Source organism: Condylura cristata, unplaced genomic scaffold (genome assembly GCF_000260355.1).
Source record: "Condylura cristata isolate star-nosed mole 26May11 unplaced genomic scaffold, ConCri1.0 scaffold00004, whole genome shotgun sequence".
Lineage (NCBI taxonomy): Eukaryota > Metazoa > Chordata > Mammalia > Eulipotyphla > Talpidae > Condylura > Condylura cristata.
The window spans coordinates 31,674,851-31,693,463 of record NW_004567105.1 but is presented as its reverse complement, the minus strand read 5'-3'; the positions used below and the strand labels follow the sequence as shown (position 1 = coordinate 31,693,463).

General features: G+C 36.3%; 1 protein-coding gene across 2 annotated transcripts in view; it reads left to right on the top strand.

Moving 5' to 3' along the window:
- Window positions 1–18,613, top strand: part of RAB3IP (RAB3A interacting protein) — a 51,006-nt gene that overhangs the window by 22,440 nt on the left and 9,953 nt on the right. Inside the window, exons 2-6 of one of the 2 annotated variants that reach the window (XM_004675901.2) lie at window positions 1,052–1,327; window positions 1,956–2,214; window positions 12,410–12,505; window positions 16,856–16,933; window positions 17,545–17,748. In XM_004675901.2, coding sequence (XP_004675958.1) covers window positions 1,077–1,327; window positions 1,956–2,214; window positions 12,410–12,505; window positions 16,856–16,933; window positions 17,545–17,748 — 888 coding nt within the window. In that variant the 5' untranslated portion in view covers window positions 1,052–1,076. Of the gene's footprint in view, window positions 1–1,051; window positions 1,328–1,955; window positions 2,215–12,409; window positions 12,506–16,855; window positions 16,934–17,544; window positions 17,749–18,613 lie in introns of those variants that run through there. The other variant, XM_012720644.1, reaches the window with a different exon arrangement.

The window sequence follows — 18,613 nt, the reverse complement described above, 5'->3', positions numbered from 1 at the left end:
TGTATATATGTACCACATCTTTTTAATCCAGTCATCTACTTTTGGGCATTTGGGCTGCTTCCATGTTTTTCCAATTGTAAATCAAGCAGCAATAAACATGGGGGTGCAGGTATCTTTTTCAATCAGTGTTTTGTGTCTTTTGGGTAGATACCTAGGGGTGGGATTGCTGGATGTTGGGGAAGCTCCATGTTTAGCAGTTTGAGGAACTTCCAAACAGTTTTCCATAGTGGTTGTACTAGTTTGCATTCCCATCCACTGCTGAATACTTTTTATAGACTATCTCCCTTAATACAGCAGCCTGTATTGTTCTCATCCCAGTTTCATCCCATCAGAGGAGTAAAGCCTTAGAGAAATGCAGCACTTTATTCTGGGTTAGATTCTGGACCCATGAAAGACATTATTGGACCAAACAGTGAAATTCTTTTGGGGCCTGTTGAGTAGCTGGCATTATTTATCCATCAGTGTTACCTTCCTGAGATGATGGTTTTGTGGCTAGATAGGGAATGTCCTACCTAATTATGGGCATTATGTCTGAAATCTGTTCTCAAATGGTTTTAAAGTGTAATCAGTTTCATAATCAGGGTGAAAGGTATATAGAAGCTCTGCACATCTAATGCAAATTTGAAATAATTTTAAAAGAAAAGGTAAAACATTTGTGAAAATCATACAGCCAGCATGTAAGAGAACAGGACAGGTAAACTCAGGTGTCTGTCATTCTGAATACATTTTTATCTTTATTGCTACCTCTTTTTCTGTCCAATGTCACATATGATAGCAAAGCTAAAAATATCAAACAAGTTTTTATTCATTCCTCACTGTTATAAATTATATGTAGTAGTGTTAACTATCACTATAAAAGTTGTTCTGAATTACATTGTTGGCCTTGTATGGTGTTTGACCCTGAGATCACGTAAGTGTTAAATGATTGTAGTTTATTTTCTTTATCATATTTCCCCCCCTATTTATACTTTATAATGGACTATGAAACACATTTTGTAAGTTATACCTTAGCATAAATTATAAATACTATTTGTTTTTTGTTTAAACATAGGTTATCTTATGATGAGGCTTTTGCTATGGCTAATGACCCCTTGGAAGGCTTCCATGAAGTAAACCTTGCTTCACCTACTTCTCCGGACCTTCTTGGCGTATATGAACCGGGAGCTCAAGAGCAGTCTACCTCACCAAGTGTCATCTACAGACCACATCCTTCAGCTTTATGCTCGGCCCCTGTCCAGGCGAATGCCCTAGATGTTTCTGACCTTCCCACTCAACCTGTATATTCATCCCCCAGACATTTAAATTGTACGGAAATATCTGGTATAAGGTAGGAGAGCATCAAAATGCTTATATTAGAGTACCATATTAAACAAGTGGACAGCTTGCTTACTATTTTGAGTTTTATTATTACAGAACATTTGAGTATTATAAGATTGTCCACGAAGAGCAATATACGTTCATATTCAAAAGCAGTTGTCAGCAGACTTTTTTTTGTACAAAGGACCAGATAAAAAATATTTTAGTTTCTTATGTTATTCACATTGGCTATTAAAATGCTGAAGCAACCATAGATCCTACATAATATGTTCCAATAATGCCACTGAAATTTTGAATTTCATATAATTTTCTTGCTGCACAAACCGTTATTAATTTGATTTTTTTTTTTAACCATTTGGAAACCATTTTTGGTTTATGGACCTGCAGAAGTAGGCAACAGGCTGGCTTTAGCTTAATTTAGTCTGCCAACCCCTGTTCTAGAGTAGTACTATCCAGGTGAACTTTCTGCGCCAATAGAATAGCCACACGTGGCTCTTAAGGACTTGAAATGTGGCTATTTTGGTTGAGGATGTGCTATTGTATGTTGTGATTACCAAATTGAATGTGCTGTTCTGGACCTATGTGTTCACGAAAGTTTTATTTGAGCATATGCTAATGTTCTAAACTCTCCTTTACAGCATCCATGTTACAGATCCAGCAGCTTGTTCTACCTCTGGAGTTACAGCAGGGCTAACTAAAGTAACTACGCGAAAGGACAATTGTAATGCAGAGAGGGAGTTTCTACAGGGTGCTACTGTACCAGAGGCTTGTGATGGCAGTGATGATATTTTTGGGTTGAGTACTGATAGTCTGTCTCGTTTACGAAGTCCATCTGTTTTGGAAGTCAGAGAAAAGGGCTATGAAAGATTAAAAGAAGAACTTGCAAAAGCTCAAAGGGTAAGCAAAAATATTCTTCTGTGTAATATGATCAGAATTAATGATTACCAGTGGGATAGCACAACTCAAAATCACTAGAGTTCTACACTTACCCTTTCCATAGACACCACATACCCCCTCAGCTCCTACTTAGGAATTGTGAAATTGAGTAGGTGAAGAAGCTTGTTTGTAAGTCCAGCATAAACATGAGATTCTGATTCTCTCTTTGTGCTCATATGTTGCCTGTTTCCTGTTTTGCATTGTCTGTACTGCAGATTTGGTGGGTTATGTTCCCTGTGCAGGTTTTTCCCTCTTTACATGTGATTGACTTTTTGGTCATTTACTTGATGTTGTTAAGTCAAAGTTATTTTGTTTTGTGGAATGGTTCTAGTAAATACTACCTTTGCCATTCAGCTGAGTTTGAGGTTTTTCTTTATTTCACCTTGGAGAACGGCTTTTTTTTTTTTTTTTTTAAGTTCTTTATGGTTTACAATACTGTATGTGTTTTATGGGCACAGGTGCATAAGAACTTTTCGCTTCTTGTAACCTGTTTTATTTGTCACTGGTAATTTAAAAATTTCTGCTACTTGTTCCCAGATTTGTAGCCATAGCTTCTTATTTTTCTGAGACTGCAGTTGACTTTCAGAGGGAAACTCATAGCACTAAACAGTAATACATTCGAAAAAATGAAAAGTCTGAAATTAGTGTTCCGAGGGCCCTCTTTCAGAACCTGTAAAAAATACAAACTAAAATCAGAAGAAGCAGAAAAAAGGAAATAACAAAGAGCAGAGATCAATAAAAATGACAATAGAAAAACTGCAGAAATGAATGAAACAAAGTACTAAGGCATTAGATGTTTTTGACCTTCCTCTGCAATGGGACGTTGAAATTCTGAGGAAATAACTAGCATTGGGTAGGCAATCATCAAAATGTTAATTTTGGAATGTCATATTACACAAATGGACAGTTTGTTATAGAGATTATAAAATTGACAAATCCTCTAGCAAGATTACCCAAGAAAAATAGAGATTATCAATAGCATGAATGTGGTAATAATATAATAATATCAACAACCACATAATTTTGAAAATTTGGGTAAAGTGGCCCCATTAATAATCAGCAAATTGAAATAATAGAGCAGACATTCTATAGGTATAACTTCTGGTCTATTACGACATTTCACATTCATATATTCCCTTCCTTTCCCCATCAGTCTTGTCTCTCAAGAGTATGTTTATTTTTTTATTCCCAATGCCTAGCATAAACTGTAAAATGCCTTCTCATACTCACATGAAAAGGCCTATATATATATATCTTTATAAGTGTTTCAGTTAATGACTAATCAGTCATGTAGATATGTTACAACATTATTAGGATAAATATATTTTATCATAAGAAAAATCAATGGCCTCTTCAATCTTTTCCCAAAGGAAAAAGATATGGCCAGATATGGTTATATTTGACCTCTGCCACTGCCTCAAAATCTCCTGTCTTAATACACAGTATTAAGTGAAACCCAGTTTATGCAGATTATATTATATACAGTCGTGTGTTGCTTAATGGCGTTTTGGTTAACTACAAATGCATAAATGATGGTGATCCCAATACCATATAGGTTAGTAGGCTATGCCATCTAGGTTTGTGTAACTACACATTATGTCATTCACACAATGACGGCATCTTCTAATGACCATTTCTGAGAATGTATCCCTGTCATTAAATGACACATGACAGTATATCCATTATTTAGAGGTATTGTTGAGGCAATTGAAATGATAGTGATATATGAACACATACACACGGTCATCTTTATTATAATGATGCAAGATAGTATTAGTGTTTATTTAGATTTTTAAGGGTTGAAAGGGTTCTTGAAAATGAAAAATACTGTTTGAAATATGGCAACTTATGACCCATAATTATCTTAGCAGCTGTTCTTATTCTGATTATTTTTAAAAGAGAAACCAGGTGGCTAACCATTTTCTTTTTTTTAAAGATTAATTTTATTTATGCATACAGAACTGGGGTACAGGCCAGAGGTGCAGGGGCAGTGAGAGAATTCACCAGAGACCAAGTGGGTAGCAGAACAAGCAGAGTGAAGTACACTATTGAGGGGAGCAGCAGGCGGGTCAGGAGAGGTCTGCTACACCATTGGATCACCTCTGGGGCGGGGATAAAACTCATGCTGAAGTGGAAAAAAAAAAAAAACATGCTGAAGTGGCTTTAGATTCTTGGTGCTGTGCTTTAACCTGCTGTGCCACCTGGGAGGGCTGTGGCTAACCATTTTTAATCCTTTAACTTTTTATTTTTGTCTGCCTGTTTAAAGTGGATTTCTCATAAGCCCTGTATTGTTAGGCCTTACTTTTTTTATCCTTTCTAATCTTGAAATTTTAATTGTATGTTTAAGCCATTTACATTTAATGTGCTAGTGACATGGTTTGGTTTAAATCTTCTATCTTGACTATTTTCTTTTGCTATTTAAAGATTTATTTATTTATGCATATAATTACTGGGGCACAGGCCAGAGGTGTAGGGGGTGAGAGGATTCACCAGAGATGGAGTGGGAAGCAGAACAGGCAGATCAACTGAAATATATTGCTGAGGGCAAGTGGGGGAGCACCATGTGGGTCACCTCCATGGCGTGGGAATCAAACTTGTTCCGCAGTGTCTGTGGATAGTTTCATAGTGCTGTGCTTTAACACCTTGTGTCAGTAGGGAGGTCTGATCTTGACAGTTTTCTATTTGCCCCCACTCTTCTTCCCTCACTCCCCATTTTATTCCTTGTATACTTTATTTTGGTTTGATTCCATATTTTTTGGTGAAGTCATCCTATCTCATTTGACTAATTAACTATATATCTTTGTGTTCATTTAGTGATTACTTTAAAGTTTATAATAAACTTTAACTTATATATTTCCTAATGACATTATACTATTTCATGTATAGTCTAAGACCCTAACGAAAGTATACTTGTTTTCCCCCTCTCAACCTTTGTGCTTTGATTGACATATTTTGATTATTTAACATGTTTTAAACTCCACACTAGGTTGTTGTTAGTTTTGCAGTTTTAATTGTCTTTTATAAGGACTTAAACAGTATACAAGAATCTTGATATTTACTCATGTATCTAACAGTTTCCAATGCTCTGCAGTTATGTGGAACCAGAGTCCATTTCCTTCTACTTGTGCATCCTTTAAAGTTTTTAGTGTGTATCTTTGCTGGTGACGTACTACTTTTAGCTTTTGTATAGTATAGCTGTTTTTTCAAATTAGCCTTTGTTTTTGAAAGTTATTTTCACTGGGTAAAGAATTTTAAGTTAAAATTCTTTTTCTCTTAGTACTTTAAAGATGTTTTGTAATGTGTTCTAGATTGAATTTTTTTTCACAAGAAGTCTGCTGTTTTCTTTCCCTTTGTTCACTACGTTTTAGTGACTTTATAGACATTTGTTTTTATTCATTTAACACTCAGTGTTGTTCATAGTTGATAGGCAGTTCTTAGTGAAATAATTCAGGGATTGATATTTCTTCTGTCTTGGATCTTTGTCATCATTTAAAGTTTTGTGATTATCTGTTGCTAGCCTGTAAAAAGAAGGGAAAGAAAAGCTTGGAGAAGTCACCTACTTTTAATAAGCTTTGACTTAGAAGAGATACATAGAGTTTTTGCCTGAAACTATGTTGTTGCAAACCAGTTTCATGCTGACACTTTAGACCTATGGGGGTTGGGAAGTGGTTGTCTGACTGGACAACCACTTTGTGCAACGGATCCATATTGGGAGAGTGCCCATGTCATCATTGATTGCCAGCCATAGGGTACAGAGGTCAATGGTCAGATGGCCTAGTCCTCCTCTTCCTTGGGTATTCCATGGGTCTTTGCTGATGGACAGGGTTTTTTGTGTGTGTGTGTGTGTAATTTTGAGGCAGAAGCTTGGTGTTGGTAAATGTTTATTAATATGTATTTTCTGGAACTCTAACCCAGATTTTGCTAAAAGAAAATTGTGTTGAAACTTAATGATGTGCATTTTTTAATAAACCTCCTTGTAGATTTTTGTAGTCACTAAAGTGAGGCCTATTACTTTCAGATGTTACTTTTAACTTTTATCATCCTTAAAAGAGAATTAAATGATTTGGAAAATAAAAATTCAGTGGACTAGCTTGTAGCCAGAGGAAGTCACTAAAAAACATAAACCTGTACCAAATTCATGTTCAGCATGGTACTACTGACTGTTGTCAAGGATGTTTATAAACATTTACTATGGTCTTTTATAAATGAGTATTTCATGAGTAAAACCAAAGTACTCATAACATTTTACTAGATGCTGTAGGAGATAAAAATAAATTAGAATTGACTCTATGCTTAAGGAGTTTACTAGTTGTAAGGACATAAATGAGTGGTTATGTTTCCTTGACTCTCACTTGTACATGTTTCCCCCTGAAATCAGAATACATTTTACAGTTGCTGTCATTCAGGCAGCAGTCATCACACCCGCCAGTATCACTTACTTGCACATGAACTTGATCCCAGCTGCTATGTTGTGACTAATTCAGTTGGATTATGTGTATTGGCTGCTGTCATTTGTTGATCCTCCTAGGCTGATTATCTTCAAAAGGACTTTAATATGATTTGACTTTAGAGCAAAAGGTTTCAAAAAAGCAGAATGGCATGTGATAAAAAAATCTGTGTCTCTGTTAGAGTTCATCCCGTGTCTATAAAATAAAAATTCTAAGGAAGAAGTATTGTGTTATAGGTAACATTTTTTTCTTTCTTGATGTTTAAAATATTTATTTAAAAATAACAAAGTCTTGAATGAGATACACTTCATCATAGAGTCTTACATTTTGTGTTCTAAATCTCTTGAATTTCCTTTCTCAGGTACTGTCCTCAAGCTGTACCACTCTAGATTATATAATTTTAGTAAAATATTGCAGCAATCAACTGTTTTTCCCATCTCCAGCTTTCCTTAACTTAGATGCAATGTTCAAGTCATTATTTTAAATTGCTAATCTGATTTTTCTATGCTGTTTAAAATCTTTCAGTGACTTACGCTGTCTTTGAGAACATTTCCCCTTGTTATAAAATTGATTTCTGATTTCTCAGCCAACACTTTTGAGGACCGACCATGGACCTAACACTTCGGTAATACCTGCTCTGCCATCCATTCCTCCCCTTAGCTACTATAAAATATACTTTTTTATTGGTTTGTTTACACTGGCAAATTTGGCATCTGGTGTCACTATGATAGCCTTTGTGACTCCTTTTATCAAAAGACTGATGAATCTTTTAAACTACTGCTGCCCTCATTAGGTTATGACTTTGTGAAAGTCATAGACTGGGCTCATGCCATTTCTCTGTAGCCCCTAGATAAATGTCTTCATTCATTGCCAACACAAGGTAATATTTATTGAAGGAGTGAACTTTGTGTAACAATATTGCAATATAAAGTACTAATAATGAAAAGTACAAATGAAAATTTAAAAATACTCACAATGTAAATTTAATTTTATATAGGTAGTTGAGCTGAGCCTGGAAGCCTAGAAAGAAAGCAGTCAGGCATTTATAGAGATGGATTCATCCAGATTGATGGATCAGAGTGGGGAAAAAAACACGAATGACTCAGCCTGACAGATGGCAGGCTTGCCTCTTCCAGATACTCTCAACTAAATTGCAATAAAACAAACCAAAAAACTCCTTCGGGGAAAGTGGACTACCACAGCATAAAAGGAGCAATGATTCAGTGGAAAAGGGTAACAAAAACTTTAAACTTTGTGGGGGTGGGTTGGCAGTACAACTCCCAAGAGGGGGGACAACTGTGCAGAACTCCCTGTAGCCGCTGACTTGGGTACACACCAGTATAGGGGACTTCTGCGACCTGGTGACATTGCACTGGATAGGGGGTTCGCGAATTGGCATCCAAGGTAGAGGGTGCACAGTTGGAGAACTGCAGGGCTTGGGTGCAGAGTGAAGGTCACTGCTTTGAGCCTGATACTCTCTTATAGAATAACTGGTACTTGAATTGGCAAGGAGCAGCAGGTTAGAAAACCTGGTTCTTCTCATAGAAAAGGATACTAGAAATAACTGAGATACTCAAAACACCTGCCACCTTCTAAAACCCCCAAAGCCCAGAGCTAAACCAAAGGAATGTTTGAACAAACTAGAGTTCAAGTAACTGTCAGCAAGAATAAACATCCCTGTTTACAGTTTAGTGCCTGGGGACAAAGTACCTTATCACTTTGATTGCATCTCAACTACAGTGTGCCCAGTGCTACGTCTATCTCGTGCTTAAAATAGCCTACATAGGGGCCTCTCTGGTGGCACAATGGGTTAAGGATGCAACACTGCAAGCTAGCCACAGCCGCTTCAGTGTGAGCTCGACCTCCAGCCTTCGAGGTGACCCACATGGCGCAGCAGACTTCTCTTGTCTCATCAGTGTACTTTTCGATCTGCCTGTTCTGCTCCCCACTCTGTCTCTGGTGAATCCTCTCACCCCCTGTACCACTGGCCTGTACCCCAGTTCTGTATGCATGAATAAATAAATCTTTTAAGAAAATAGCCTACATAGTGGAGGTGGACAGCGACGATGAGAGACACCGAGAATGAGGAGCTGCCTGGAGGAGGACATCGCTGTGGACTCCTCCTAGCACTCTGGCCCCTATAGTATAGGAAGAAGTTTGAATCGCACCGTTGACTGGAGGTGGTCCTTTGGTGCTCGGCTGACCCAGTCCTTTTTTTATGTGCCATCCCTCGCCAGTACCACTGCTCAGATTATTTTAACGGTGCAAAGAGAGTCTGAACATCTCTCCCTGTTACAACCCATACAAATTTAAAATGAGACAGAAGAACAAAGCATAGATGCTGGAACAAGAACAACAACAAAAAGCCCTGAGGGTAGCCCCAACGGCAAAACTGTAAGACATGACAGAAGAGGAGAGCAAGTTAACAGTTCTATCAGTGCTTATGAAATTCAGAAAAACAATGGGGGATATAAAACAACAGAATAAAGATAAAGAAAATATGAGGCAGCTATAGTTAGAAACCATTAAGAAGCATCATAGTTGATTTTAAAAATGCAATTGTGAGTCTCATAGCAGACAAACAAGACTAATGGAGAGAAGTAATGAACTTGAACACACAATCTTTGGGAACAAATGGAACAATGTAGATAAAAAAGTGGAGAAAAAGTAGAGGGAGAACCCTTGGGAATAACTTAAATAGCATCTGTTTCATGGGAGACCCAGAAAGAGAAGAGAAAAAGTTTTGATTCCCAGAAATCCTTGTAGTTACATTAATCAAAGATACTTAGATCTCTCAACCTTTTTTTAGATAGGGCTTTTTGGCCCCTACCTAAACAGTACTAAAATTATCTAGTGACTATTTTTTTCCCTTCTCTATCATGTAATACTGGGTAGAATATTATGTTAGTTATATTAATTGACATGTGGGCCTGAAATATTACTCCTAGTTAATATTTCAGAAGTTAGTGAATTTAATTTTATCTTTTTCCTATTTTTTGAGTTATTTATACATATATGTGTATGTATATATACATTTTATTTTCCTTTTGGCGTAGAAAAACTGGGGTATAGGCCAGAGGTGTTGGGGGGGTGGGTAGAGTGAGAGGATCCCCTAGAGACAGAGTGGGGAGCCGAACAGCCAGATTAACTGAAATCCACTGTGGAGGGGAGCAGTGGTGAGACATGAGAGGTCTGCTGCACCATGCAGGTCAGCTCCCTCGCTGGAATCCAACTCATGCCTTAGAGGTGTTAGTACTGAGACTTAACTCCTAGACCACCAGGGAGGCCCTATCTTTATATTTCTAAAGCTTCTAACATTAACATAACTGTCTGCCAACTTTCTCCCTCTTTTGAAAAATAGATGTAACTTTTTAGAGCACTTTTCGATGTGTAGCAAAAATGAAAGTCTAGAGTTCCCAGTTCCCATGTAGTTCCTGTTCCCACACATGCCTAGCCCTCTCACTACCAATACTTTGTACCAGAATGGAACATTTGTTACAGTTGATGAGCCTACTTGGACATCACAGTATTCTTTGAAGTACAGAGGTTACATTAGGATGCACTTTGATATTGTACATCCTTGGGTTTTGACAAATGAACAATGACATGTATCCAGAACTGCATTATACACAATAGCTTTACTGCCCTAAAAATCCTCTGCTTCACCTGCTCATTCCTATTATTCTCTATCTTTTAAGTTTAAAAGAATTGTTTCTTTTGGGTAACAGTCCTTTATCAGAGAGTCTTTTTTCAAACATTTTCTCCCATTCTATTGCTTGGCTTTTCATTCTTTTGATATCCCCATCTTTTGGTCATAGTTCTACATTTAAATGTATTTATTTCTTACCCCCAGTCTGTAATGTTAATGCTTTTTTTCTTGATTATCTGAAGCTCATTCTCTGTCCACTTAGGCAAGCTCATGGGAGAAATATTTTTTAAAAAGTTCTGTACATTTGTAATTCTGCCTCTGGCCTTACACTTGAAGGATTTTTTGATTGGTTAGTAAAACATGAACTCACTTTTTCCCTTAAGTATCTTGAAAATGTCACCTTTTTTTGAAGCACAAAATGCTGTTCAAGTTTAATACCAGTCTGGTTTTCTTTCTCTTTTGGGTGATTTGGCTTTGTGTTTAACTTTTTTATTGTGATAAAGTCACAATTTTCGTTCCTTTGTTTCCACTTGAAATGAATTGGATTTCCAAGCCTAAGAGGAAAGGAAGTTCCTGTGAAGGAGTCGGATAAACCAGGGTGGCTTTCTCAGTTTTACATACACAGACGTTCTCTTCTGTCATTACTGGTGTATCAGTGTAGTCACCTCTGTCTCTCAGAGGTAGGCCTTGTTCAGGGTTTTCTCCTGTGGCCCAAGGTCTCAGCCTCTGCAAACTTCACAGTCTTATTGACATGGCATTACAAGATGTGTGTATGTGTGTCCTTCTCTCCTTTAAAATGGAACCTTCCCAGCTCTATCTCCATAGCTGCCGTCCTGAATTACTTTCATCTCAGAGTCTTAAGAGTTCTTCCCTTCAGGTGGAGTTTGAGTTTCTTTGAGTTTTTTCCTCTGAGTTTCTTTGCTAGATGTTGGATCGTCTCTTGGGGTCAGACCTTCATGGGCCTCTGTGCTGCTTCTGGGATGTACACACAGGTTTTGGCATCACCTATGAAAACCTTTCTCTTTTTTTCCATTTGTTTCAGATTTGTTCTCCCAGTTCCCACTAGGGGTAGAGTCCGCTTCTTTGGGATGTTTATGACTTGGGGTTTCGAGGCTTTGTAGTATGTCGGTAGCCTCTTTCACTTCCTGCTTTCCTCTGCATAGATGCTTGTCTGGAGGTGTGGGCTGTTCAGCCACATTCTCCCAGGGTCTAAGATTTGTGAGGGTTCTTTTTCTCTGTTTGTTGATGATGTTACCCACTGGTCCTGTACCATTTGGTATACTTGTTTTTTAGAGGTTGTCCTTGAGGGGTGTAAAAACTGAGCTGCCTCCACCGTTAGAGCATGACTAACCCATTATTTTATTCTTGTAATTTTGACTAATGTAAAGGGAATTTGGGTTTTTAAGATCTGTTTGAAAGTTCAATTTTGGGTAACATAAAAAATTTGCATTTATATGAATTTTTCACATTTGTGACCTGTGGAGGAGTCATATATGAACATTAAGATGTGATTTTTTGTCACTACCTGTTCTCTTGATTTTTTAAAATGTAGATATGCATCATTTATCTCTTGCTACAATTTTAAGTGGTTGTAAAGTCTCCTAAAGAAAATTTTAGTTAATTGTAGTATGGTACAAGAAATTGTCAATAAACAATTTTAAAGTAAATATGAAAAAAATAAAACCCCATTAAAGTTATTGAAATCAATAAGCATACTTGAAGAAAGTCCTTGCTGAATGGGAATAAGTATGTTCAGAGAAAAGTCAGGGGAAAAAGAATGAAACCATTTAATTGTTAATTTTCATATGTAACATATAATCATACTTAATCTTTGGATGTTTTATAACAAATACAAGAAGAATTACTATTGAATTAGAGTTATTTATAATTTTAGATTTGCCTGATTGTCATCTGCATATCAAGTGCTAAACCAACATTTGTGAGCAATATAGGAGGGGACAATATTAGTAATTTGTCATTTTATTAATAAAATATATATAGTCTGCTGAATCTAATTTTAACTATGGAAATCCAAAATAAAATAATCAATTTCTCATAGGAACTGAAGTTAAAAGATGAAGAGTGTGAGAGGCTTTCTAAAGTGCGAGATCAACTTGGACAGGAGCTGGAGGAGCTCACAGCTAGTCTGTTTGAGGTTGGTCTGTTTACATCTTGGCCAAAAGCAACATCTTGACTTATACGTATTGACAGAATTGTGATTTTTTTTTTAGAGAATCTTGAAAAAGATCTGCTTAACTTCACACATATTTATAAGTCCCAGAGAAAATAGCTAGAGCCTTTTCTCCTCTCCCCTGCACCCAAGGCAATAATTGCATTAGGGGCTCTTCCTTCCCTATAGCAGGGGGCCAGCTTCAGTAGGTTGGCAGGGTTGGCGGGACCTACCTACTACTTTAAAGTGATGTGAAAAGAGACACGATGGACTGCTAGTGCCATATTGTTTATAAAATTGCATCTGTGCAAAAAAAAAGGCAGGTAAATTTTAATTTTGATTTTTTACCATCTTTCTAGGGCTTGCTGCAGAGTAACCTTCATGGTGGTCATTTGCTATGGGTTCATTTGAGGAAATGTTAGCAGCCATAACTATTTGTTGGAAAGCACACCTCTTTAAAGCTCACCTGCTACCAGGACTAGATTTCTGCCCTTACAAGCAGTACTTTTAAATAGGGTGCCATTGATGATGCCGGACTTTTAGGATGCTTGTTGGCATTAGTGATTCTCAAAAAAACCCAGTTAGAATGTATGTATATATCTGTATGTAGAAAGAGACTGATAGAGTTCTAAAAACTAAAGGCTATTCTGAATAAGGGCTATTCTAAACTCAGTTTGTGCAGTTTTGGTAAACTTAACATGTAAATTTAAATTAGCACTTTATTATGTAAGATGAATAATCTTAGTTATAATTATACTTTGTAGCAAAGTTGAATCTTATCAAAAGTATCAAATATAACTCTATATAATTTTTTCTCCTAGTATCCCAGATTTTGCAGTAATATAAAATTTCTAGTTTACATTTAACATGGGGGAAAAAAGGTAGTCTTAAGGTGGTTTTAATTTTTTTTTGTCAGCCAATTTTAGTAAACTTCTATGATTAATTTTTCTCCATGGTGCTATTAAGGGATATAGCAAATTATTATTTTGTCTGTCAATAAAATGAAGTATTAGGTAAGTCAAGGAGTAATGCTGGAATGCAAATTCATGACCTGAATTCTTTATCTATTATGAAACCAGAAGCAGCTTTTCCATTTCTCTTGAGCAGCAGAGTATCATTGAGGCCTCTCTCTACACTCTCGCTCCACACTGTTCTATTTTGACACTGCTAGCACCATTTTCCAATTCTCATTTCTTATTAGATCTGTAGATGCCAAACTTTCTGCTTGTATGTGTGACCAGTAAAAGTAAGATTTTAGCAAATACCTTCATTATGATGTAGATACCTAGTACGTACTGAGATTCCCTCTGTGCTAGACACTATTATAAGAGCCTTAGTTTTTAAACATGAATTATATATATATATACACACACACCAACATACATATTTACATAAATTATAAAACATTATCATTTTAAAGATTGAGACAATAAAAATGTTTAAAAAGTTATATTAGTACAGAATTTTCTTCTCACTAACACATATGGTGTGTGTATTTAGTGAGAGGAGTGATTAAATATGTTACCTTGTTTTTGGAAATCTTGTTTTAACAATTTGTGATCCAGATGGAGGTTTGATCTGTGCTCCATTTTTGATGGATTAGATGTAATAATGCTGGTAACTCAGTTACATTGATCCAAGTGGAAGAAGTGTATCTTTCCCTGGATTAAATTATTATACTAAAAGTTCAGTTCTACTGCTATATATGTGAAGATTTTTCCAGAAACTTCCCTAGAGATTCTGTTTTTCTAATAATCAACACATTGTTTTTGCAATTAATTAGTAGATGTTGAATTTAAACCACAGTTAAAAAAAAAAAAGGCACCTTAATTTGAATCACTGCTAACCAAGATAGGGGCAAAAAAACCATTTTCAAAGTTTTTAAATGTAAAGACTTGAATGTTTGTGTATATCTGAGATCTGCAGACTATAAACCTGCAAAGCAAAACTAGTCCGTATCTACTTCCATATCATCTTGTGGACCAAAATTGTTTTGTATGTTTTTAAACGGTTGCAGGGGAGTGGATGGGGATCCTTTGGAAAGGAAGAACATTTTATGACATCTGTCAACTATATCAAAGTCAGACTTTAGTGCCTATAAATTTTCATTGAAGTGGCCACACTTGTTTGCTTATGTATTGCCTGTAGCTGCTTTCATACTGCAAAGGTAGAATTAAGCAGATACCACAGAAATCCAGAATTACTTATTCTTTGGCCATCTATAGAAAATATTTGTCAACTCTTATTTTAGGTGATAATTACCATATTGTTTTCAGCTTCAGAATGATAGAGTGACAGTAAAAAAACTTTTTTTTTTTTTGAGAATCAACCTTTTGATACTAATTTGTAAAATCCTGTGTATTGTCTTTTTTAGATACTACTTCTGCCTCACTGTAGCTCTTCTTTCCTTTTGGAATTCCAATTCTATGTATGCTTTACCTTTTCACTATGTCTCTATTATATCTCTTTGAGAAAGGTCACCCTAAGTCTCTGCTCCCTTCTTCTTCTGGGTCTTGATTTCCTAATTCTTCACTAGTTTGTTAGCTCTCTGATGCTTTCAAAGATGATTTTAAAAAAGCTTGTCCAATTTTTCTAGCTATTTTCCATAAGAGGTTTAGTCTGAGTTGCTTAATCTAATGAAAGCATAGTGCAGCCATCACAGGAGTTACTACTTTTATAGTTAAAATGGCAGTTGTCGGGAAGGGTTATTTTGGCTAGGTTCATTATTTTGAAAATATCAGTCAAGATTGTTTTATTGACAGCACCTTACCACAGAAAAATACAGCAATTCTGAAACATTGGTTATTTTAAAAAAATGCTTGCTGCGTTATTACATTTTACAGCTCCTGAGGATGACATAAGACAACCAGCATAATTATGCACAGTTTCACAGTTAATCTCCTCTCATTTTAAAATCTTGAGAGTAAAGATTCTTGTATTTAGACTAATGTGATCTGTAAATTCATGTACATGACACATATAAACTGAAATTCATCACAATACTGTAAAAAAAGGTCAACAAGTGGGTGTGCCACTGTGACAGTGGCGTGGAGATCTCCACTCCCGTACAGCTCACTTGGTGAGGGTGCCACGGTCACCTTTGCAGTAGACTTCCGCCTGGGTGCCACTGTCACCTTTGCATTAGACTTCCACCTTCCCCCCCCCACTCCTTTTCCCTTCCTCCAATCCCTCTCAGAAACTATACATTGAAGTTCTCAAGTACTGTTTTTACATGCCAGGGGATTATCTCAAGCACCCTAAACACTTATAGTTCATCCTCAGTCCTTTGTTGGAATCATTCCGTGTAGCAGAGCAATGTTTCCGAAGTACAGGCTGGATCATGCCATTCTCTTCCTTAAAAATCCATAAAATTTCATCTTACACTTAGAATAACATCAGGAATTCTTTCTCTAAATGATACATGATTAGAATGTAATCAGAATGTAAGCTCCTGAAGAGCAGGGGCCTTTTCTCTCTTCCCAGTGTATTATTAGCATGTGGAATAATACTTCACAGAGATTTAAATATTAAATATTATATGAGTATTTAAATATTATATGAGTAAAAGTCAGAAAAAAATTAAGACCTTACTAAACCTTTGATTTGCTTTTTTAGATTACCGTCAGATGATTTCACTTAATATCAAGTTGTGAATGTTTTTATTGGGAGATCTAAGGCTTCTCAAGCTGTCATTCCAGATAAATTTCAGCATCGTTGATGTGCTAATATTCTTGCTTGTACCTGCTATTTGTCATTGCTGTGACTAATAATATGAATATATGTTTGTGTTTCTGTGACCATGTTACAAAAACCTGAGCCACACAGGAGCTGAGTTTGACATGTGGGTTGTAGGTTTCCCTTCACACATGCAAAGACCTCACAAAACATTGGTCAGAATGACTAAGCACAACTGGCTGCCTCAGTGAGAATGTATTGTCAAAGAAGGTACCTACTCCTAATTCTCAAGTAGTTTGTCTCTCTGATACAACTACTACTTCATTAGTTAACAATGAATGCTAATTTTGGACTGAATTTTGATAGTATAGTCATGCATTGCTTAACGCTATTTTGATCAGTAGACCACAGGTACAGTGATATTTCCAGTAGACAATAGCATGTAGCTTAGGTGTTGGTAGGCTACACCATCTAGGTTTGTGTGATTACTCTCTGTGACATGTCACAAGCACATAACCTAATGATGCATTCCTCAGAACCTATTCCTGTAATTGACACATGACTTTATATCTTTGCTAAAAGTCAGACAGTTGTTGAAAGGTTTTTGAAAATAAATGCTGAATTCTTTGTTTCCAAAATGAGAGATGTTAACTTTTTCAGGAAGCTCATAAGATGGTGAGAGAAGCAAATGTCAAGCAAGCAACAGCAGAGAAACAGCTAAAAGAGGCACAAGGAAAGGTAAGTTTTTGCTGCTTTTAGTTAGTAGTAAATGTAAAGAAATGAGTGACTACTGTTTTAAAGATATCTTAATATTATTTGATTTCTTACTACAAAAGTAGTGCTTGTTTTAGAAATTATAAAGAAGAAAACAGTCACTATATTTAATAGTGACTTTATCTGGTATCCATATATATCAGAACCATATAGTCAGCGGTTCATGAATTGCATGTACCATCAAAATGACTATATAAATAATCACATATTAAAGTTAATATTTATTTTCTTAATTCACTGAAAAAAGCCGCCGAAATGTTATTAGGTTTTACTGTTTTAGGAGCGAATACATATAATCATGAGCTGTTAACGTTTTGAAGATACTGAATTTTCACATAAATTGTTATTTTTATAATTTTTGAAATTTAATTTAACGTGGTGAATAGTCATCAAATCCAAATGGTGTAAAACAGAAAAAGAACAAAACAAAACACTTGGTGTTCTTTTATTACTCAGTAAGAAATACAAATTAAACTTTTATTTCATCTTTGAGAGGAAAACATTTCAACCACATTGCTAACATTTAGCTGCATCTGTCATCCAAGTGTTTGGGGCCTTGTTGATTTCTTTTTAAGATCGATGTACTTCAAGCTGAAGTTGCTGCATTGAAGGCCCTTGTATTGTCCAGTTCTCCAACATCACCCACACAGGAGCCTCTGCCAGGTGGAAAGACACCTTTCAGAAAGGGGCACACGAGGAATAAAAGCACGAGCAGTGCAATGGGCGGCAGCCATCAGGACCTCAGTGTGATACAGCCCCTCGTAAAAGACTGCAAAGAGGTAACGCGCCAAGGACTGTCCCCTGACTCTCTTGATACTTATTAATTGTCATCACTGAGGTGTCAGTTAGGATCTTTGCCAGTACAATTTTTAGTACAAAATATTCAGTATTAAGATGGGGGAGGCTTTATCTAGAGCTGGCTGCTTTCAGGGAATCTGCACTTCCATTGTCTACCTGGCTGACCTTGGAGTACCTGCTGGAAACCTGGTAAGTTTCTTAATATTGCTATTTCATTTAGGGAGCAAATTGTCATGTGATGTATAAAAAGAGAGTGGGTGGCTTTAATGATTTGACTCGTCGAAATTTATTGTTACAGAGCTCTAACAAAATATGAATATGAGAAATGTGTAAAAATTAGGTGTGTTAAATTAAAGAATGGTGTGATGCGCCTACTTAAATTCTAGGAGAAATAGAATTTTGTGTCAGGAAGGAAGTAGCCTGAGAATAAATTTACATAGTCAAGCAACAGAAATATAGAACTAATGGTAGGAGCTTTATCACTTTAAAAGATAATAGAGATAGTTGAGGTAATTATAATATTTTGAGTAAAAATTGTATCACTGTAAACTTTAATTTTTGCTTAATCATTACATACTATGAGCAAGTATTTCTAAGGCGACTGATTGACAATTTGTGGAACTGCCGTTTCCTGGTTTTTCTTAAGAGCTGTTTTTTATGCTGTTGAATTCCAACCCATCATTCAGTTTTAAGAAGCTCTATGTACTTGTTCAGTTAAATTTTTGCATGACAACCAGGATTTTTTTTTTAAAGATTTATTTATTTGTACAGAACTGGGGTACAGGCCAGAGATGCGGAAGGTGAGAGGATTCACCAGAGACAGAGTGGGGTGCAGAACAGGCAGAT